Consider the following 21,098-nt stretch of genomic DNA (forward strand, 5'->3'; position numbering starts at 1 on the left):
GATTTCTCGTCCCTGAAACCATGCTGGCTGTCGTTGATAACATCATTCCTTTCTAGGTGTTCCACCACTCTTCTCCTGATAATTTTCTCCATGATCTTGCATACTGTACGTGTCAGTGACATTGGTTTGTAGTTCAATGCTTCATGTCTGTCTCCTTTTTTAAAAATTGGGACTACATTTGCTGTTTTCCATGCTTCCGGTAGTCGTCCTGTTTCGATAGATGTGTTGAGGATAGTTGTTAGTGGTACACAAAGCACCCCTGCTTCCTCTCTCAGGTCCCATGTAGAGATATTATCTGGCCCTATCGTCTTTGAGGTATCTAGCTCGCTTAACAACCTCCTCACTTCTTCCTCGGTTGTATGTATTGTGTCCAACACTTGATGGTGTACCCCACCTCTCTGCCTTTCTGGAGGCCCTTCTGTCTCCTCTGTGAACACTTTGAATCTCATGTTGAATTCCTGACATACTTCGCGGTCGTTTTTTGTGACCTCCCCTCCTTCCTTCCTCAGCCTGATTACCTGGTCCTTGGCTGTTGTATTCCTCCTGATGTGGCTGCACAACAGTTTTGGTTCAGATTTGGCTTTCACTGCTGTGGCATTCTCATATTGCCTTTGGGCCTCCTGTCTTGACTGTGCGTGTGTGTGTGTGTGTATGTATGTGTACTCACCTAATTGTGCTCACCTAATTGTGGCTGCAGGGGTCGAGACTCAGCTCTTGGCCCCGCCTCTTCACCGACCACTACTACGTGTGTATGTGTGTGTGTTTATGTGTGTGTGTGTGTGTGTGCATGTGTGTGTGTATGTGTGTGTATGTGTGCGTGTGTGTGTGTGTGTGTGTGTGTGTGTGTGTGTGTGTGTGTGTGTGTGCGTGTGTGTGTGTGTGTGTGTGTGTGTGTGTGTGTGTTTGTGTGCGTGTGTGTGTGTGTGTGTGTGTGTGTGTATGTGTGTGTGTGTGTGTGTGTGTGTGTGTGTATGTGTGTGTGTGTATGTATGTGTGTGTATATGTATGTGTGTGTGTGTGTACTCACCTAATTGTGTTTGCAAGGGTCGAGACTCAGCTCCTGGCCCCGCCTCTTCACTGATCGCTACTAGGTTCTCTCTCTCCTCCCTGAGCTTTGTCATGCCTCGTCTTAAAGCTATGTATGGTTCCTGCCTCCACTACATCACTTGCTAGACTATTCCACTTCCTGACGACTCTATGACTGAAGAAATACTTCCTAACATCCTTGTGACTCGTGAGTCTTCAGCTTCCAATTGTGACCCCTTGTTTCTGTGTCCCCTCTCCGGAACATCCTGTCTCTGTCCACCTTATCTATTCCACGCAGTATTTTCTACGTCGTTATCCTATCTCCCCTGACCCTCCTATCCTCTAGTGTCGTCAGGATATTCACCTGAGCTCCGGGACTAACCTTGTTGCAAACTTTTGCACTTTTCTAATTTCTCGACGTGCTTGACCAGGTGTGGGTTCCAAACTGGTGCTGTATACTCTAGTATGGGCCCGACATACACAGTGTACAGTGTCTTGAACGATTCCTTACTAAGATATCGGAACGCTATTCTCGGGTTTGCCAGGCGCCCATATGCTGCAGCAGTTATCTGGTTGATGTGTGCCTCCGGAGACGTGCTCATTGTTATGGTCACCCAAAGATCTTTCTCCTTGAGTGATGTTTGCAGTCTTTGTCCACCTAATCCGTACTCTGTCTGCGGTCTTCTTTGCCCTTCCCCAATCTACATGACTTTGCATTTGGCGGGGTTGAATTCGAGAAGCCAGTTGCTGGACCACGTGTCCAGCCTGTCCAGGTCTCTTTGAAGTCCTGCCTGATCCTCATCTAATTTAATTATCCTCATTAACTTCAAATCATATGCGAACAGGGACACCTCTAAGTCTATCCCTTCCATCATGTCATTCACATATACCAAAAATAACACTGGTCCTACGACTGACCCCTGTGGGACCCCGCTCGTCACAGGCGCCCACAGTGATACCTCATCACTTACCATGACTCGTTGTTGCCTCCCTGTCAGGTATTCTCTGATCCACTGCAGTGCCCCTCCTATTATACGTGCCTGATCCTTCAGCACTAATCTCTTGTGAGGAACTGTGTCGAAGGCCTTCCTGCAGTCCAGGAAAATGTGTGTGTGTGTGTGTGTGTGTGTGTGTGTGTGTGTGTGTGTGTGTGTGTGTGTGTGTGTGTGTGTGTGTGTGTGTGTGTGTGTATACTCACCAAATTGTACTCACCTAATTGTGGTTGTAGAGGTCGAGACTCAGCTCCTGGCCCCGCCTTTTCACTGATCGCTTCTAGGTCCCCCCTCCCTCTGCTTGCTGAGCTTTGTCACCTCGTCTTAGAGCTATGTTTGATTCCTGCCTCCACTATATCACTTGCTAGGCTATTCCACTTCCTGACGACTCTGTGACTGAAGTACTTCCTAACATCCCTGTGACTCGTCTGAGTCTTTAGCTTCCAATTGTGACCCCTTGTTTCTGTGTTCTCTCTCTGGAACATCCTGTCTCTGTCCATCTTGTCTATTCCACGCATTATTTTGTATGTTGTTTTCATGTCTCCCCTGACACTCCTGTCCTCCAGTGTCGTCAGTCCGATTTCCCTCAACCTTTCTTCGTAGGACATTCCCTGAGCTCCGGAACTAGCCTTGTTGCAAACCTTTGTACGTTCTCTAATTTCTTGACGTGCTTGACCAGGTGAGGGTTCCAAACTGGTGCTGCATGCTCCAGTATGGGCCTGACGTACACAGTGTACAGTGTCTTGAACGATTCTTTACTAAGGTATCGGAACGCTATTCTCAGGTTTGCCAGGCGCCCATATGCTGCAACAGTTATTTGGTTGATGTGTGCCTCCGGAGAAGTGCTCGGTGTTATGATCATTCCAAGATCTTTCTCCTTGAGTGAGGTTTGCAGCCTTTGTCCACCTAGCCTATACTCTGTCTGCAGTCTTCTTTACCCTTCCCCAATCTTCATGACTTTGCATTTGGCAAGGTTGAAATCGAGAAGCCAGTTGCTGGTCCACGTGTCCAGCCTGTCCAGGTCTCTTTGTAGTCCTGCCTGATCCTCATCCAATTTAACCCTTCTCATAAGCTTCACATCATCAGCGAACAGGGACACTTCAGAGTCTGTCCCTTCCATGTCATTCACATATATCAAAAATAGCACTGGTCCTAGGACTGACCCCTGTGGGACCCCGCTCGTCACAGGAGCCCAGTGTGATACCTCATCACGTACCATGACCCGTTGTTGCCTCCCTGTCAGGTATTCTTTGATCCATTGCAGTGCCCTTCCTGTTATACGTGACTGATCGTCCAGCTTCTGCACTAATCTCCTGTGAGAAACTTTGTCGAAGGCCTTCCTGCAGTCCAGGAAAATGCAATCAACCCACCCCACTCTCTCGTTTCTTACTTCTGTTACCTTGTCATAAAACTCCAGAAGGTTTGTGACACAGGATTTACCTTCCATGAATCCGTGCTGGCTGTTGTTTATAATCTTGTTTCGTTCCAGGTGCTCCACCACTCTCCTCCTGATAATCTTCTACATTATTTTGCATACTATACACGTTAGAGACACTGGTCTGTAGTATAGTGTTTCGTTTCTGTCTCCTTTCTTAAAAATGGGGACTACATTTGCCGTCTTCCATACCTTAGGTTGTTGCCCAGTTTCAAGGGATGTATTGACGATTGTGGCTAGTGGCATGCACAGCATCTCTGCTCCTTCTCTAAGGACCCACGGGGAGATGTCCAGACCCCTTGCCTTGGAGGTATCGAGGTCACTTATCAGCTTCTGCACCTCCTCCTCCGTTGTTTGTATGTCATCCAGCACCTGTTGGTATGTTCCCTGTTGGTGTTCCCCTCTTTACTGCCTTCTCGGAGCCATTCCTGTCTCTACTGTAAATACTTCCTTAAATCTCATGTTGAGTTCCTCACATACCTCGTGATCGTTACTAGTGAGTTCTCCACCTTCTTTCCTCAGCCTGATCACCTGGTCTTCTTCCTGACGTTGGCTGTACAGCAGTTTCGGATCAGAGTTGACTTTCGATGCTATATTATTTTTGTACTGTCGCTGGGCCTCCCTCCTTACCTGTGCATACTCGTTCCTGGCTCCTCGACTAATCTCCTTATTTTCCTGTGTTCTTCACCTTCAGTACTTTTTCCATTCTCGTGTGTGTGTGTGTGTGTGTGTGTGTGTGTGTGTGTGTGTGTGTGTGTGTGTGTGTGTGTGTGTGTGTGTGTGTGTGTGTGTGTGTGTGAGTGTGTGTGTGTGTGTGTGTGTGTGTGTGTGTGTGTGTGTGTGTGTGTGTGTGTGTGTGTGTGTGTGTGTGTGTGTGTGTGTGTGTGTGTGTGTGTGTGTGTGTGAGTGTGTGTGTGTGTGTGTGTGTGTGTGTGTGTGTGTGTGTGTGTGTGTGTGTGTGTGTGTGTGTGTGTGTGTGTGTGTGTGTGTGTGTGTGTATGTGTGTGTGTGTGTGCGTGTGTGTGTGTGTGTGCTTGTGTGTGTGTGTGTGCGTGTGTATGTTTGTGTGTGCGTGTGTGTGTGTGTGTGTGTGTGTGTGTGTGTGTGTGTATGCGTGTGTGTGTGTGTGTACTCACCTAGTTTAGGTTGCAGGGGTCGAGTCCGAGCTCCTGGCCCCGCCTCTTCACTGATCGCTACTAGGTCACTCTCCCTGAACCGTGAGCTTTATCATACCTCTGCTTAAAGCTATGTATGGATCCTGCCTCCACTACATCGCTTCCCAAACTATTCCACTTGCTGACTACTCTGTGGCTGAAGAAATACTTCCTAATATCCCTGTGATTCATCTGTGTCTTCAACTTCCAACTGTGTCCCCTTGTTACTGTGTCCAATCTCTGGAACATATTGTCTTTGTCCACCTTGTCAATTCCTCTCAGTATTTTGTATGTCGTTATCATGTCCCCCCTATCTCTCCTGTCCTCCAGTGTCGTCAGGTTGATTTCCCTTAACCTCTCCTCGTAGGACATACTTCTTAGCTCTGGGACTAGTCTTGTTGCAAACCTTTGCACTTTCTCTAGTTTCTTTACGTGCTTGGCTAGGTGTGGGTTCCAACTGGTGCCGCATACTCCAATATGGGCCTAACGTACACGGTGTACAGGGTCCTGAACGATTCCTAATTAAGATGTCGGAGTGCTGTTCTGAGGTTTGCTAGGCACCCATATGCTGCAGCAGTTATTTGGTTGATGTGCGCTTCAGGAGATGTACCTGGTGTTATACTCACCCCAAGATCTTTTTCCTTGAGTGAGGTTTGTAGTCTCTGGCCCCCTAGACTGTACTCCGTCTGCGGTCTTCTTTGCCCTTCCCCAATTTTCATGACTTTGCACTTGGTGGGATTGAACTCCAGGAGCCAATTGCTGGACCAGGTCTGCAGCCTGTCCAGATCCCTTTGTAGTTCTGCCTAGTCTTCGATCGAGTGAATTCTTCTCATCAACTTCACGTCATCTGCAAACAGGGACACCTCAGAGTCTTTTCCTTCCGTCATGTCGTACACAAATACCAGAAACAGCACTGGTCCTAGGACTGACCCCTGTGGGACCCCGCTGGTCACAGGTGCCCACTCTGACACCTCGCCACGTACAATGACTCGCTGCTGTCTTCCTGACAAGTATTCCCAGACCCATTGTAGTGCCTTCCCTGTTATCCCTGCTTGGTCGTCCAGTTTTTGCACCAATCTCTTGTGTGGAACTGTGTCAAACGCCTTCTTGCAGTCCAAGAATATGCAGTCCACCCACCCCTCTCTCTCTTGTCTTACTGCTGTCACCATGTCTTAGAACTCCAGTAGGTTTGTGACACAAGATTTCCCGTCCCTGAAACCATGTTGGCTGCTGTTGATGAGATCATTCCTTTCTAGGTGTTCCACCACTCTTCTCCTGTGTGTCTGTGTGTGTTTGTGTGTGTGTGTATGTTTGTGTGTGTGTGTGTTTCTGTGTGTGTTTGTGTGTGTGTGTGTGTGTACTCACCTAATTGTGGTTGCAGGGGTCAAGACTCAGCTCCTGGCCCCTCCTCTTCACTGATCACCACTAGGTCCTCTCCCTCTCTGCTTCCTGAGCTTTGTCATACCTCTTCTTAAAACTATGTATGGTTTCTGCCTCCACTACTTCACTTGCTAGGCTATTCCACTTCCTAACGACTCTATGACTGAAGAAATACTTCCTAACGTCCCTGTGACTCGTCTGAGTCTTCAGCTTCCAGTTGTGACTTCTTGTTTCTGTGTCCCCTCTCTGGAACATCCTATCTCTGTCCACCTTGTCTATTCCCCGCAGTATCTTGTATGTCGTTATCATGTCTCCCCTGACCCTTCTGTCCTCCAGTGTCGTCAGTCCGATTTCCCTCAACCTTTCCTCGTACGACATTCCCCTGAGCTCTGGGACTAGCCTTGTTGCAAACCTTTGTACTTTCTCTAACTTCTTGACGTGCTTGACCAGGTGTGGGTTCCAGACTGGTGCTGCATACTCCAGTGTGGGCCTAACATACACAATGTATAGCGTCTTGAACGATTCCTTATTAAGGTATCGGAATGCTATTCTCAGGTTTGCCAGGCGCCCGTATGCTGCAGCAGTTATTTGGTTGATGTGTGCCGCCGGTGACGTGCTCGGTGCTATGGTCACCCCAAGGTCTTTCTCTCTGAGTGAGGTCTGTAGTCTTTGTCCACCTAGCCAATACTCTGTCTGCGGTCTTATTTGCCCCTCCCCAATCTTCATGACTTTGTATTTGGCAGGATTGAATTCGAGAAGCCAGTTTCTGGACCACATGTCCGGCCTGTGCAGGTCTCTTTGCAGTCCTGCCTCATCCTCATCCGATTTAATTCTTCTCATCAGCTTCACATCATCTGCGAATAGGGACGCTTCAGAGTCTATTCCTTCCATCATGTCGTTCGCATATATCAAAAATAGCACTGGCCCTAGAACTGACCCCTGTGGGACCCTGCTTCTCACAGGCGCCCACTGTGATACCTCTTCACGTACCATTACTCGTTGTTGCCTCCCTGTCAGGCATTCCCTGATCCATTGCAGTGCCCTCCCTGTTACATGCGCCTGATCCTCCAGCTTCTGCACTAATCTCCTGTGGGGAACTGTGTCAAAGGCCTTCCTGCAGTCTAGGAAAATGCAATCAACCCACCCTTCTCTCTCGTGTCTTACTTCTGTTACCTTGTCATAAAACTCCAGAAGGTTTGTGACACAGGATTTGCCTTCCATGAACCTATGCTGGTTTTCATTTATAATCTTGTTCCGTTCCAGGTGTTCCACCACTCTCCTCCTGATAATCTTCTCCATGACTTTGCACACAATACATGTCAGAGACACAGGTTTGTAGTTTAGCGCCTCATTTCTGTTTCCTTTCTTAAATATGGGGACTACATTTGCTGTCTTCCATTTCTCAGGTAGTTGCCCAGTTTCAAGGGATGTGTTGAAGAATGTGGTTAGGGGCATACACAGCATCTCTGCTCCTTCTCTAAGGACCCACGGGGAGATGTTATCTGGCCCCATTGCCTTTGAGATATCTAGCTCACTCAGAAGCCTCTTCACTTCTTCCTCGGTTGTGTGCACTGTGTCCAGCACATGGTGGTGTGCCCCACCTCTCCGTCTTTCTGGAGCCCCTTCTGTCTCCTCTGTGAACACTTCTTTGAATCTCTTGTTGAGTTCCTCACATACTTCACTGTCATTTCTTGTTGTCTCTCCTCCTTCCTTCCTTAGCCTGATTACCTGGTCCTTGACTGTTGTTTTCCTCCTGATGTGGCTGTACAACAGTTTCGGGTCAGATTTGGCTTTCGCTGCTATGTCATTTTCATATTGTCATTGGGCCTCCCTTCTTATCTGCGCATATTCGTTTCTGGCTCTACGACTGCTCTCCTTGTTCTACTGGGTTCTTTGCCTTCTATATTTCTTCCATTCCCTAGCACACTTGGTTTTTGCCTCCCTGCACCTTTGGGTAAACCATGGGCTCATCCTGGCTTTTTCATTATTCCTGTTACCCTTGGGTACAAACCTCTTCTCAGCCTCCTTGCATTTTGTTGCTACATATTCCATCATCTCATTAACTGGCTTCCCTGCCAGTTCTCTGTCCCACTGAACCCTGTTCAGGAAGTTCCTCATTCCTGTGTAGTCCCCTTTCTTGTAGTTTGGCTTCATTCGTCCTGGCCTTCCTGCTTCTCCCTCCACTTGTAGCTCTACTGTGTATTCGAAGCTTAAAACCACATGGTCACTGGCCTCAAGGGGTCTTTCATGTGTGATGTCCTCGATATCTGCACTACTCAAGGTGAATACTAAGTCCAGCCTTGCTGGTTCATCCTCTCCTCTCTCTCTCTTGTAGTGTCCCTTACGTGTTGGTACATGAAGTTTTCCAGTACAACCTCCATCATCTTAGCCCTCCATGTATCTTGGCCCCCATGCGGGTCCAAGTTCTCCCAATCGATCTCCTTGTGGTTAAAGTCACCCATGATCAGGAGCTTTGCCCTGCATGCATGAGCTCTTCTGGCCACTCTAGCCAGTGTGTCAACCATCGCTCTATTGCTCTCGTCGTACTCTTGCCTTGGCCTCCTGCTGTTCTGTGGTGGGTTATATATCACTGCTATTACCACCTTGGGGCCTCCAGAGTGAAGCGTTCCCACTATGTAATCACTTTCTTCTCTGCTTCCTCCTCTCTCCAGCTCATCAAAATTCCAGAGATTTTTGATCAGCAATGCCACTCCTCCACCCCCCCCTGTTCCCTCTGTCTTTCCTCAGGATTTGGTATCCCGTTGGAAAGATGGCATCTGTTATCATACCTGTAAGCTTGGTTTATGTGAGAGCTATGATGTCCGGTGATGCCTCTTTGACTCTTTCATGCCACTCCTCCCACTTATTTGTTATTCCATCAGCGTTTGTGTACCATACCTTCAGTTTCCTTTCCAACACTGTGGTTTGGGGGCCTGTGAGGGTGGGAGACCTGGTAGCATACTGTGGGATTCTATAGCTCGGTGCTGGGTGGAGGCTGTGGGTATGGATTGTAGTGTGTGTTGGGATGGTGTGATAGGTTGTATGGTTCTGAGAATAGTTGTGTGTGTGCTTGCCCTTGCTGTTCTGTTCTGCTCTGACTGACCTTTGCTGGTTCCATCCTTGTCTCTTTTCCTAGCTCCTTTTGCCTTTTTGTCCTCTCCCTCAGCTGCTGTCGTTCTGATTGTGTTCTGTCTCTGTCTAGGAACACCCTCTTGTACTCTTCCGAGTATTTCAATCGCCGTTTCTCTTGGAGGATCCTGTTCCGCACTGTTTCCGTCCTGAGAATCAGTTTGATTGGTCGGTTTCTCCCCTTCGAGTACCCCCCTATTCTCTGAAAATTTACAATCTCGTCCATCTCTTCACCTATTTCCGTGATGATTTTCTCAATCTCCTTTCTTTCTTCCTGCTGCCTTTCAGTGTGTGTCCTTTCCTCTCTCTCCTGAAGCCCATGGATAAACACTGATTTTTCCCTTTCCTCCTCCCATTGCCTCACCCTCTGTGACTCTGGATCCTGCCTGCATGTGGTCAGTTTCTCCCTTGATTTTTCCAGTGGCTCTTGATAGCATGGTTGTGCCTCAGCATTTGCCCTATCGCCCTCTCCATCTGCCACCAGCTGTTCTTCCCTTTCATGCCTTGGCCCTCCTTGGCAGGCTGATATGACCTTAGCATAATTCATAATTCCTTCCTTCCTGTTTGGCCTCCCAGCTTCATTTGCTGTGTCTTCTCTGGTCACTGCCCCTGTAACTCGCTTCAGCCTATTTATCTCAACTTCTAGGACCCTTATCTTGGCTACTGCAGTTTCGACTTGTGCCTCCCAATTCTTTGTCTCCTTCTCCAACCTCTTTTCCAATTTCACAGAGAGCTCTTTCTCCATTTTTTCAGAAAGCTCTCCTAATTTTCTCTCCCACTCTTGTTCCATCCTTTTCCACTGCTCCTCCATCCACTCCTCCCTACCAGAACCATTATCATCTGATCCTTGGTTCCTGCGAGTCCCCACCATTTTTTTTTTTTTTTGAGAGAGAGAGAGAAGAGAGAAGGGAAAGGTAGAAGGAGAGAGAGAGGGGAAGAGTGAGAAGGGAAAGGGGGAGAGAGAGTGTGAGAGGGGGAAAGAGAGAGAAGGGAAGGGAAGGAGAGGGGGAGAGTGAGAAGGGAAAAATGGGAAGAGATGGAGAGAGAGAGAGAGAGAGAGAGAGGAGAGAGAGAGAGAGAGAGAGAGAGAGAGAGAGAGAGAGAGAGAGAGAAGGGAAGGTAGAAAGAGAGAGGGGGATAGTGAGAAGGAGAAAGGGGAAGAGAGAGTGAGAGTGAGAGTGAGAGAGAGGGGGAGAGAGAGTGAAGGGAAGGGTAGGAGAGGGAGAGAGTGAGAAGGGAAAATGGGGAGAGAGAGAGAGAGAGAGAGAGAGAGAGAGAGAGAGAGAGAGAGCGAGAGAGAGAGAGAGAGAGAGAGAGAGAGAGAGAGAGGGAGAGAGAGAGAGAGAGGGAGGGAGAGAGGGAGAGAGAGAGAGGGAGAGAGAGAGAGGGAGAGAGGGAGGGAGAGAGAGAGAAGGCAAAGAGAGGGAGAGAGAGGGGGAGAGAGGGGGAGAAGAGGGAAAGAGAGGGGGAGATGGAAGAGCGAGAGGGGAGAGAGAGGCTAGGGAGAGAGAGAGGGGAGGGGAGAGAGATGGGAAAAGGGAGAGGGGAGAGATAATGGGAGGGGAGAGATGTTAGAGGGGGAGAGATGTTAGAGGGGCGCAGGTGTTAGAGGGAAGAGATGTTAGAGGGGAGAGATGGGAGAGGGAAGAGAGAGAGAGAGTGATAGGTAGAGAGAGATATATAGGTAAAGAGCGAGATAGGTAGAGAGAGATAGGTCTCTACCTAGGATAGGAAGAGAGGGAGAGAGAGAGAAGGAGCGAGGTTCAGATGATCAGTTCACAGGACAGTGTGAAATCCTGTGTATGTGTGTGTTTGTGTGTGTACTACAGCTTACAAGTGCTTGTTCCTGTGTGTGTGTGTGTGTGTGTGTGTGTGTGTGTGTGTGTGTGTGTGTGTGTGTGTGTGTGTGTGTGTGTACTCACCTATTTGTGGTTGCAGGGGTCGAGTCTTAGCTCCTGGCCCCGCCTCTTCACCGGTTGCTACTGTGTGTGTGTGTGTGTGTGTGTGTGTGTGTGTGTGTGTGTGTGTGTTTGTGTGTGTGTGTGTGTGTGTGTGTGTGTGTGTTTGTGTGTGTGTGTTTGTGTGTGTGTGTGTGTGTGTGTGTGTGTGTGTGTGTGTGTGTTTGTGTGTGTGTGTGTGTGTGTGTGTGTGTGTGTGTGTGTGTGTGTGTGTGTGTGTGTGTGTGTGTGTGTGTGTGTGTGTGTGTGTGTGTGTGTGTGTGTGTGCCCCCACTTCTAAGTATTCATACTGCTAATAAATACCGGTAGATACCAGTAATTCTAAGCTTACCAATACTTGTAACACTTATCGATTCTACTTCTAAAATTCAGAAAGTAGCTAGGTTGTAAAATTTAGCTTGTCTCAGCTTAAGTGTCTGACGTTATCCCTCACTACCGCTTTACTCCTTGCACTCTCGTCTATGCTATTTCTACTCTAATTCTGGTAATGGCTTGCAGGAATGAGTGACCAGTATCTGTGTGTGTGTGTGTGTGTGTGTGTGTGTGTGTGTGTGTGTGTGTGTGTGTGTGTGTGTGTGTGTGTGTGTGTGTGTGTGTGTGTGTGTGTGTGCACGCGCGCGCGTGCGCACTGTATATAATCTTCAGGCGTGAATAGATTTCAACACACTCACCGACATCATGAAGCTTGGTAAGTTAGGGTGGCGCTTACACTAGTATACTACTACTACTACTACTACTACTACTACTACTACTACTACTACTACTACTACTACTACTACTACTTCTACTACTGTTGCAAGTGAACAAGTGTATGGAGTTCTAATCTATGGAATGATGTTGCGCACTTCTTGTTTGTAGTGTGTGGTGATGTTGAAGGTGTCTTGGTTCTGGTGTGCTGTTAACTCTGAACGTTTCTAGGTTCTAGTGAGCGGAGTGATGTTGAACATTCCTTGGTCTGGTCTGGTCTGGTCTGTACACTGGTGTCAGACGCCCCTTAGGTCCAGTCTGTGGTGTCAAAATTTTAAGTGGACCCAGCTTCTTAGTATACTAGCTTCGGGATGTATCTTCTTCAGTGACAAATACGGCATTGTTGGCATCCATGATGTAAGCGTATGTGTGGTCCACACCTGGCTGCTAGTGCCTTGTGTGTGCCAGGTTTGTCCAGGAAGAATTAATCCTTATTCCTAGTATATTTCCTCTATAGTATAATAACGTAATACAAGGACCCTAATGGAAATAAGTCACTCGGAGTCTTTTGGGTTATCCTGTGTTGTCTACACATATGCTGCTATGTATAATAATATATGTAACTGTATTAGAGTATACCTGAATAAATTTACTAATAGTGAAGCAGGTCACTACTAACCCACAATTTAGAAAGGAAACCATACACAACGTTCCGTCTGTTTCCCTCTAGGTTACTTGTGAAGCTTATCTATATCCTTGGAAAAGAAAATAGATATGCTTCAAAAAGAGGTCTAAAAAAATACAATGTGGATAAAAAAATATTTTTTTAATAGTTTAATCTTAAGCAATATGTGATGTATGGTGACCTGACAGTGATAATGATGGTGGTTGTGTCAGCGGCGGTGTGTATAGCAACGTTACTGGAGGACTCACACCCAGGGGACAACCAGAGCTTCAGGTAGGTTCTGTGAAGGTTTCCTAATTGTGACTAAAATTTAGATATTCTGCCTGAGTCTTGATATTCTCCTTGTCTATATATCTTTCCCGTATAAAGTTACGTTACTTGTATCCTGATATTCTTCACGGACTTAGATAACCAATAAGTTTCAAGTTCATTTAGGGCTTGCATCATGTGTGTGGAGTTATGTATGGTCCACATGTGAAAGACTTAGATTAATACTGTCCTTCTCATGTCCAGGTTCCCCCGGGAAGAATGGCTCACACTCTCACCTCAGCAGCTGACATATATCCGTAGTAAGTATAGTAACTAATATGACTATAATTTTTAAAGGGGTGCACGGGTAAGCCAGCGGAGGGCCTCGGTCAGATGACCAAAAGCTCCAGCTGCAGTTCATAAATGACTAAGAACCGCATCAGGAAATACTTGTCCTGTTTCCTGTCATTTTTGTGGAAATTGGTGTCACACCCCTTATGCAGATATCCAAGAACTAGCTTCAAGCAGTATTAAAACAGGGAAGTGTTTTTGGGTATGCCCAAATGAGATAAATCTGTGGACTAAAATCACAAGGGTATTAAAAGAGGATAAAATCAAAGCTGCTTTCATAGACAACCTGGAAGCTTTCTACAACAGATGGGAACATAAAAAGTCTGGGCTGAATGGTACTGCCCTTGATACTGGTCATGTAGTCAGAAACTGTAAGGCTGGAGGTGATGTCCTGGTAGTCAGTAAATGTGGGGCTGATAGTGCTGTCCTGGGAGACAGTAATGGTGAAGCTGGAGGTGCTGTCCTGGGAGACAGTAATGGTGAAGCTGGAGGTGCTGTCCTGGGAGACAGTAATGGTGAAGCTGGAGGTGCTGTCCTGGGAGACAGTAATGGTGAAGTGGGAGGTGCTGTCCTGGGAGACAGTAATGGTGAAGCTGGAGATTTTGTCCAGGTAGTCGGGAATTTTACGCAGGAAGGAATACATATAAATGACCTCATAGGGGACAGGAGCCGTAGTGGGGAAACAAGTGTAGTCAAAGATAAGATAAAACCAATATTGCAAACTAGAAATACAACAGGAAATAGCAAACAAGAGGACTCCACTAGCAATAGTGAGGATATATTACCAAAAACAACTGGTGGGAGCTCCATTGTTGGTGCTAGGGAGGATAGGAATAAGACAGGGAAACATGCACCAACAGGGAATACAGTCACAGAAACCCAAGGCAAACGGAAACCAAGCCTGTGCACATACTATGCACTTGGTATCTGCAGGCATAGGAAATCTGGAAAAACAGATGGGACGTGCAACTATGACCACCCTAGAAAATGCCGTGCCCATATGACAGCAGGAAAATGCAAACTCCCTTCCAGTAAGCTTTTTCAACCTAAAATGTGTACCTCTTCAGTACAGGAAAGACTGTGCTATAACTTAAATTGCCAGACACACCATCTAAAGGGGACAAAAAGATACAAAACATCCAGGCCATGGGAAAACCTGGGTAGCCACAGCCACTCAAGAGGGAGGTTTTTTAGTGCCAGGAAGGAAAAAAAACTGGCAGGAAATGGCAGAAATCGTACACCAAATCCAGTCATTCCTGGAGTGGAACCACACTTGTTTGCACAGAACTGCTTAATGCCTCAAATGATGTAGTGGAAGTTTTAGCAGTAAAGGTCGAGAACCAAAACCTAGTCATTGTGGTAGTCTACAAGCCTCCGGATGCAACATTCCAGCAATTCCAGGAACAGCTGTTAAAAATTGACCACTGTCTGGAAAATCTTCCAGCTCCTGCGCCCAACATCTTGCTCCTGGGGGACTTCAACTTAAGGCACCTAAAATGGAGGAATATAGCAAATAATATTGTTGCAGTAATAACACCAGGAGGCAGCTCTGATGAAAACTCACAATCACACGAGCTTTTAAATCTCTGCACAAAATTCAATTTAAACCAGCAAATAATAGAGCCTACTAGACTGGAGAATACACTAGACCTCATCTTCACTAACAATGATGATCTGGGGACAAAAAGATACAAAACATCCAGGCCATGGGAAAACCTGGGTAGCCACAGCCACTCAAGAGGGAGAGGTTTTTTAGTGCCAGGAAGGAAAAAAAACTGGCAGGAAATGGCAGAAATCGTACACCAAATCCAGTCATTCCTGGAGTGGAACCACAGTCTATGGCCTCCACTCCAAACCAACAGATACAGATACTAATGCCGGAAAAAAATACCTCCCCAGTACCAACAATACCACTGCTTGCAGAGGCAAAGGCAATGTTTGTGGCTTTCACTGAGACCCACATAAAGGATCACTTGGACAACGAAATATGGATCCCAGGTTACAACCTATATTGATGTGACAGAGTGAACAGGCAAAAGGAGGGGGTTGGCCTGTACATTGCAGAGTCACTTGTTTGCACAGAACTGCTTAATGCCTCAAATGATGTAGTGGAAGTTTTAGCAGTAAAGATCGAGAACCAAAACCTAGTCATTGTGATAGTCTACAAGCCTCCGGATGCAACATCCCAGCAATTCCAGGAACAGCTGTTAAAAATTGACCACTGTCTGGAAAATCTTCCAGCTCCTGCACCCAACATCTTGCTCCTGGGGGATTTCAACTTAAGGCACCTAAAAATGGAGGAATATAGCAAATAATATTGTTGCAGTAATAACACCAGGAGGTAGCTCTGATGAAAACTCACACTCACACGAGCTTTTAAATCTCTGCACAAAATTCAATTTAAACCAGCAAATAATAGAGCCTACTAGACTGGAGAATACACTAGACCTCATCTTCACTAACAATGATGATCTGATAAGAAATGTCACCATATCAAAAACAATATACTCAGATCACAACATAATTGAGGTTCAGACATGTATGCGTGGAGCCCCAGACCGACATAATGAGATTAGTCACGAGGGAGCATTCACCAAATTCAACTTCAATAACAAAGACATAAAGTGGGACCAAGTAAACCAAGTCCTAACCGATATAACCTGGGAAGATATACTAAGCAACACAGACCCCAACTTATGCCTAGAACAGATTAACTTGGTGGCACTCGATGTATGCACAAGGCGTATTCCTCTAAGAAAAAGGAGGAGTAGATGTAAAATAGAAAGAGACAGGCGCTCCCTTTACAGGCGACGGAAAAGAATAACAGAGCGGCTAAAAGAGGTCAATATATCTGAAATGCGTAGGGAGACACTGGTCAGAGAAATAGCAAGCATCGAACTTAAGCTAAAGGAATCTTATAGGAGTCAGGAATCGCGGGAAGAACTAAAAGCCATAAATGAAATCGAAAGAAACCCAAAGTATTTCTTCTCCTATGCCAAATCAAAGTCGAGAACAACGTCCAGTATTGGGCCCCTACTTAAACAAGATGGGTCCTACACAGATGACAGCAAGGAAATGAGTGAGCTACTCAAGTCCCAATATGACTCAGTTTTTAGCAAGCCGCTAACCAGACTGAGAGTCGAAGATCAAAATGATTTTTTTATGAGAGAGCCACAGAATTTGGTTAACACAAGCCTATACGATGTTATCCTGACGCCAAATGACTTCGAACAGGCGATAAATGACATGCCCATGCACTCTGCCCCAGGGCCAGACTCATGGAACTCCGTGTTCATCAAGAACTGCAAGAAGCCTCTATCATGAGTCTTTTCCATCCTATGGAGAGGGAGCATGGACACGGGGGTCGTCCCACAGTTACTAAAAACAACAGACATAGCCCCACTCCACAAAGGGGGCAGTAAAGCAACAGCAAAGAACTACAGACCGATAGCACTAACATCCTATATCATAAAAATCTTTGAAAGGGTCCTAAGAAGCAAGATCACCACCCATCTAGAAACCCGTCAGTTACACAACCCAGGGCAACATGGGTTTAGAACAGGTCGCTCCTGTCTGTCTCAACTATTGGATCACTACGACAAGGTCCTAAATGCACTAGAAGATAAAAAGAATGCAGATGTAATATATACAGACTTTGCAAAAGCCTTCGACAAGTGTGACCATGGCGTAATAGCGCACAAAATGCGTACTAAAGGGATAACAGGAAAAGTCGGTCGATGGATCTATAATTTCCTCTCTAACAGAACACAGAGAGTAGTCGTCAACAGAGTAAAGTCCGAGGCAGCTACGATGAAAAGCTCTGTTCCACAAGGCACAGTACTCGCTCCCATCTTGTTCCTCATCCTCATATCCGACATAGACAAGGATGTCAGCCACAGCACCGTGTCTTCCTTTGCAGATGACACCCGAATCTGCATGACAGTGTCCTCCATTGCAGACACTGCGATTCTCCAGGCGGACATCAACCAAATCTTTCAGTGGGCTGCAGAAAACAATATGAAGTTCAACGATGAGAAATTTCAATTACTCAGATATGGTAAACACGAGGAAATTAAATCTTCATCAGAGTACAAAACAAATTCTGGCCACAAAATAGAGCGAAACACCAACGTCAAAGACCTGGGAGTGATCATGTCGGAGGATCTCACCTTCAAGGACCATAACATTGTATCAATCGCATCTGCTAGAAAAATGACAGGATGGATAATGAGAACCTTCAAAACTAGGGAGGCCAAACCCATGATGACACTCTTCAGGTCACTTGTTCTATCTAGGCTGGAATATTGCTGCACACTAACAGCACATTTCAAGGCAGGTGAAATTGCTGACCTAGAAAATGTACAGAGAACCTTCACGGTGCGCATAACGGAGATAAAACGCCTCAATTACTGGGAGCGCTTGAGGTTCCTAAAACTGTATTCCCTGGAACGCAGGCGGGAGAGATACATGATTATATACACCTGGAAAATCCTAGAGGGACTAGTACCGAACTTGCACACGAAAATCACTCACTACGAAAGCAAAAGACTTGGCAGGCGATGCAACATCCCCCCAATGAAAAGCAGGGGTGTCACTAGCACGTTAAGAGACCATACAATAAGTGTCAGGGGCCCGAGACTGTTCAACTGCCTCCCAGCATACATAAGGGGGATTACCAACAGACCCCTGGCAGTCTTCAAGCTGGCACTGGACAAGCACCTAAAGTCGGTTCCTGACCAGCCGGGCTGTGGCTCGTATGTTGGTTTGCGTGCAGCCAGCAGTAACAGCCTGGTTGATCAGGCTTTGATCCACCAAGAGGCCTGGTCACAGACCGGGCCGCGGGGGCGTTGACCCCCGGAACTCTCTCCAGGTAAACTCTAGGTAACTTTACCGTTGTGTCTGTACAATGGGATTTTTAGAGTCGGTCAAAGAAGCCACCTTGTGTGTAGTCACAGTTTATATATATATTTATATATATATATAAATATATATATATATATATATATATATATATATATATATATATATATATATATATATATGTATATATATATATATATATATATATATATATATATATATATATATATATATATATAAATTAATTGAATCTTCCATCTTGAAACATGTAAGGAATACAATATATAACTCAAATTATGGGTTATACAAGCTCGATATCTATTTTACAGAGTCCATTGTACACAATCTTAATCAACAATGCTATACAAAATCACAGGATTGTTTATTATGCCAGGTGGGTTGATGAATTGGTGACGTCCGTCCAGTGTCTACGTACTACATCAGTTGTGAATGGTTATATAACGCGTTTAGCTGTTAGTGTACCATACAGTGACAAGCACATAAGATTACGAGGTAACATAAGGAGAGGTTAAAGGGTATTAGTTGAAATTAGAAATTTAGATCATAGAAACATTATCGGTTCCCAAGTCAGGCATATTAACTGACACTGAGAAGAACAGTAAACAATATTTAGGGAGAGGTACTTCTGAGTACCTCGATAGAACATTCGAGTACCCCAGAGCAGGACATTTAAACGGACAAAGAGCACGTCCTATTCTTTCTCTTATTATTTAAAAAGATTACATAGAATAATAGCACTCCATGTGTATAGTATCCAACGAGAAATGTATTTTCTCATACTTGACATCTCAGAAACCCTCCTACCCCATATGGGAAGTAGGGGGATAGTGGTAGGGTGGGGTTGGCACAGGCCACTGACCACATTCTAAGGGTAACCATGGTTGGCGACATCTGCACCATGCTACTCTGAGAACCCTCTCCCTGCTTTAGTTGCTCTCTTGCAAAGTTACATAGCTCCTGATGACGCACTGAGAAGTGTGAAAGTACTTGAGCTAAAGATTTCCACCCCCTGTGACTTGTCTTGCATAATTAAGATTGTTTGTATATATGTATATATATATATATATATATATATATATATATATATATATATATATATATATATATATATATATATATATATATATATATATATATATATATATATATATATATATATATATATGCTTTAAACCTATTGTACCATTAAATAAGGAAGTACCTTAATTTTAAGTTGTATATGTGATACAGGCACTCTGGAGTGTCCAGCCAGTGAGAGATGCCTCACCACCAAGAATAACTTGGCTCCAGTGACTTGCATTGACCACTCATCCTGCTGGGGTGAGCTGTTTCTCTGCTGCTCGGACGCATGCTTCAAAAATACTAAAATCTGCAAACTTGGCAAGAGGAAGAATAGATATCTTGAGTGAAGATGATAACCAAGTATTTGGGAAGGAAATTCGCTGTAGCAGCAGTAGTGGCAACCAGTGGAAACTAAGTGAAGCTTTTTAACATTTACCCTTTATCCTAGGTTACTTTTAGATAATTTATCATCACGTATTATTATAAGCATAACTAAACTCTAAATGTATCACCGATGTACGCTTAAACCTGCTGCGTTTATTGCTACTACTATACAACTATATAATGGTTTCTGATGTGTAGTGACCGTAACTGAACCATGTCTTATTTTATCTTTCAAATGAAGGAACAACATCAGAGATACACTTATTTCTTGTCAACCACAACCATAACCACAACCATAACCACAACCATAACCACAACCACAACCACAAGCTTGTGTTATATTCACAGAGAAGTGCGCTTCTCAGTCTATATTCGCTGACTATACTTTCATCCATACATCCATATCTTTGTAACTGATTTAATTATAATAACAGAAATGAGATCAAATTCAGCCTCGATGATCCTGGCTGCGACAGGTCTATATCTTTATTTAATAAGGTTGTACTTTATGAATGTATCTCCATAATATGTATAAAATATATGAGAGAAAATAAACCGTTATGAGAGAAGAGTTTATCTTATAATGCAAAGATATTACGAAGACCGTGTTATATAAAGCAACAGCCAACAATAACATTCCTCACACACACAAAAAAAAAAAACATGGAATTACAAAAACTGCATCAATCACACATAATGCAAACAAAATCCCTGGTCAAAAATTACAAATCAAGCAAAACTTTGCATGGGCAGCAGCGAGGCCAAGCCTGCAAGCCATAGCATAAAATATATATTCAAAACTGTGTTTCAAATCAAAATGTATAAATCAAAGAAGAGGACCCAAGAGCTGCGCCCCATTACTTAGCATCTAAAAATTCGCATCACATCAAAGGTCATTTAACAGCAAAAATTATTAAGGAAAGGAGTGACGAAAAGTAGATAAGGTACAGAACTTGATCCTAGGAAGAGGAGGATAGCCACAGTTCCTTGGATCAAGACTCCCTCCACATCAACTAGGAGACCCACTTAGTGCATCACAGCGAGGTTCAACATCCCTTTAAAAAAAACGAAAAAGAATTCAAAATGTTTACTTCAGACAGTTGCAGGTACAAAATATATAATGATCGGGAAGCCCGTAGGATGAGCAGCATTTAGGGATCGCCGGGTTGTGGTTCGTACGTCGGGTGGAATACGGCCAAACCCATTGATGTTGTGTCTACAAGAGTGCAGAGTCCCTGAAAAATCCCCGCCTCATAAATTGCCATCATTTGCTACATATAACCTCAAATCTACTAACTCTTGTGTTCTATATATTAAAAATCACTTCTCCATCACTTCTTACACATAAGAAAACAGAGGGGCTCCAATGCCATGGTGTTAGGATTTATATTGGGAACTCTGCTTTCAACATATTTAACTTGTATGCTCCTGCTGATAAGTTTAATTACTTGGAGCTCCCAACTTGTGCTCAGTCTAAACCTACTCTTATTATTGGTGATTATAATGCAAGACACAAAAGCATTGGAAACTCACAGTTTCATAATCGTAATGTTAAACAACTGTTGTCACTCTTAAACAGTCATGATAATGTGCAAATTGTAGGTGACCTTGAACCCACATATCTATGGAGGCGTCCTTGATCTATGTCTTGGCTTCAACATTACTTCTGCCAGCTGTGAGTCTTCCATTGTAATAGATATATCATCAGATCATTTCCTATGGCTA

The 21,098-nt window shown here is 44.9% G+C and overlaps 1 protein-coding gene across 4 annotated transcripts; it reads left to right on the top strand.

Annotated features, from left to right (window-relative positions):
• Positions 1 to 11,734: 11,734 nt before the first annotated feature.
• Positions 11,735 to 19,942, top strand: LOC128685444 (uncharacterized). Of its 4 annotated transcripts, none has more exons than XM_053771971.2 (4): positions 11,735 to 11,762; positions 12,492 to 12,719; positions 12,960 to 13,015; positions 19,158 to 19,942. In XM_053771971.2, exons 2-4 carry the CDS (start codon positions 12,616 to 12,618, stop codon positions 19,334 to 19,336), a joined length of 339 nt encoding a protein of 112 aa, XP_053627946.1. In that variant the 5' UTR covers positions 11,735 to 11,762; positions 12,492 to 12,615; the 3' UTR covers positions 19,337 to 19,942. The 4 variants fall into 4 exon arrangements, with proteins under 4 accessions (XP_053627946.1, XP_053627948.1, XP_053627949.1 ...); XM_053771973.2 differs by having other exon boundaries at positions 11,743 to 11,762; positions 12,607 to 12,719; XM_053771974.2 differs by having other exon boundaries at positions 11,745 to 11,762; positions 12,635 to 12,719.
• The last annotated feature ends 1,156 nt before the right edge of the window (positions 19,943 to 21,098 follow it).

This window comes from Cherax quadricarinatus, chromosome 8 (genome assembly GCF_038502225.1).
Source record: "Cherax quadricarinatus isolate ZL_2023a chromosome 8, ASM3850222v1, whole genome shotgun sequence".
NCBI classification, from domain to species: domain Eukaryota; kingdom Metazoa; phylum Arthropoda; class Malacostraca; order Decapoda; family Parastacidae; genus Cherax; species Cherax quadricarinatus.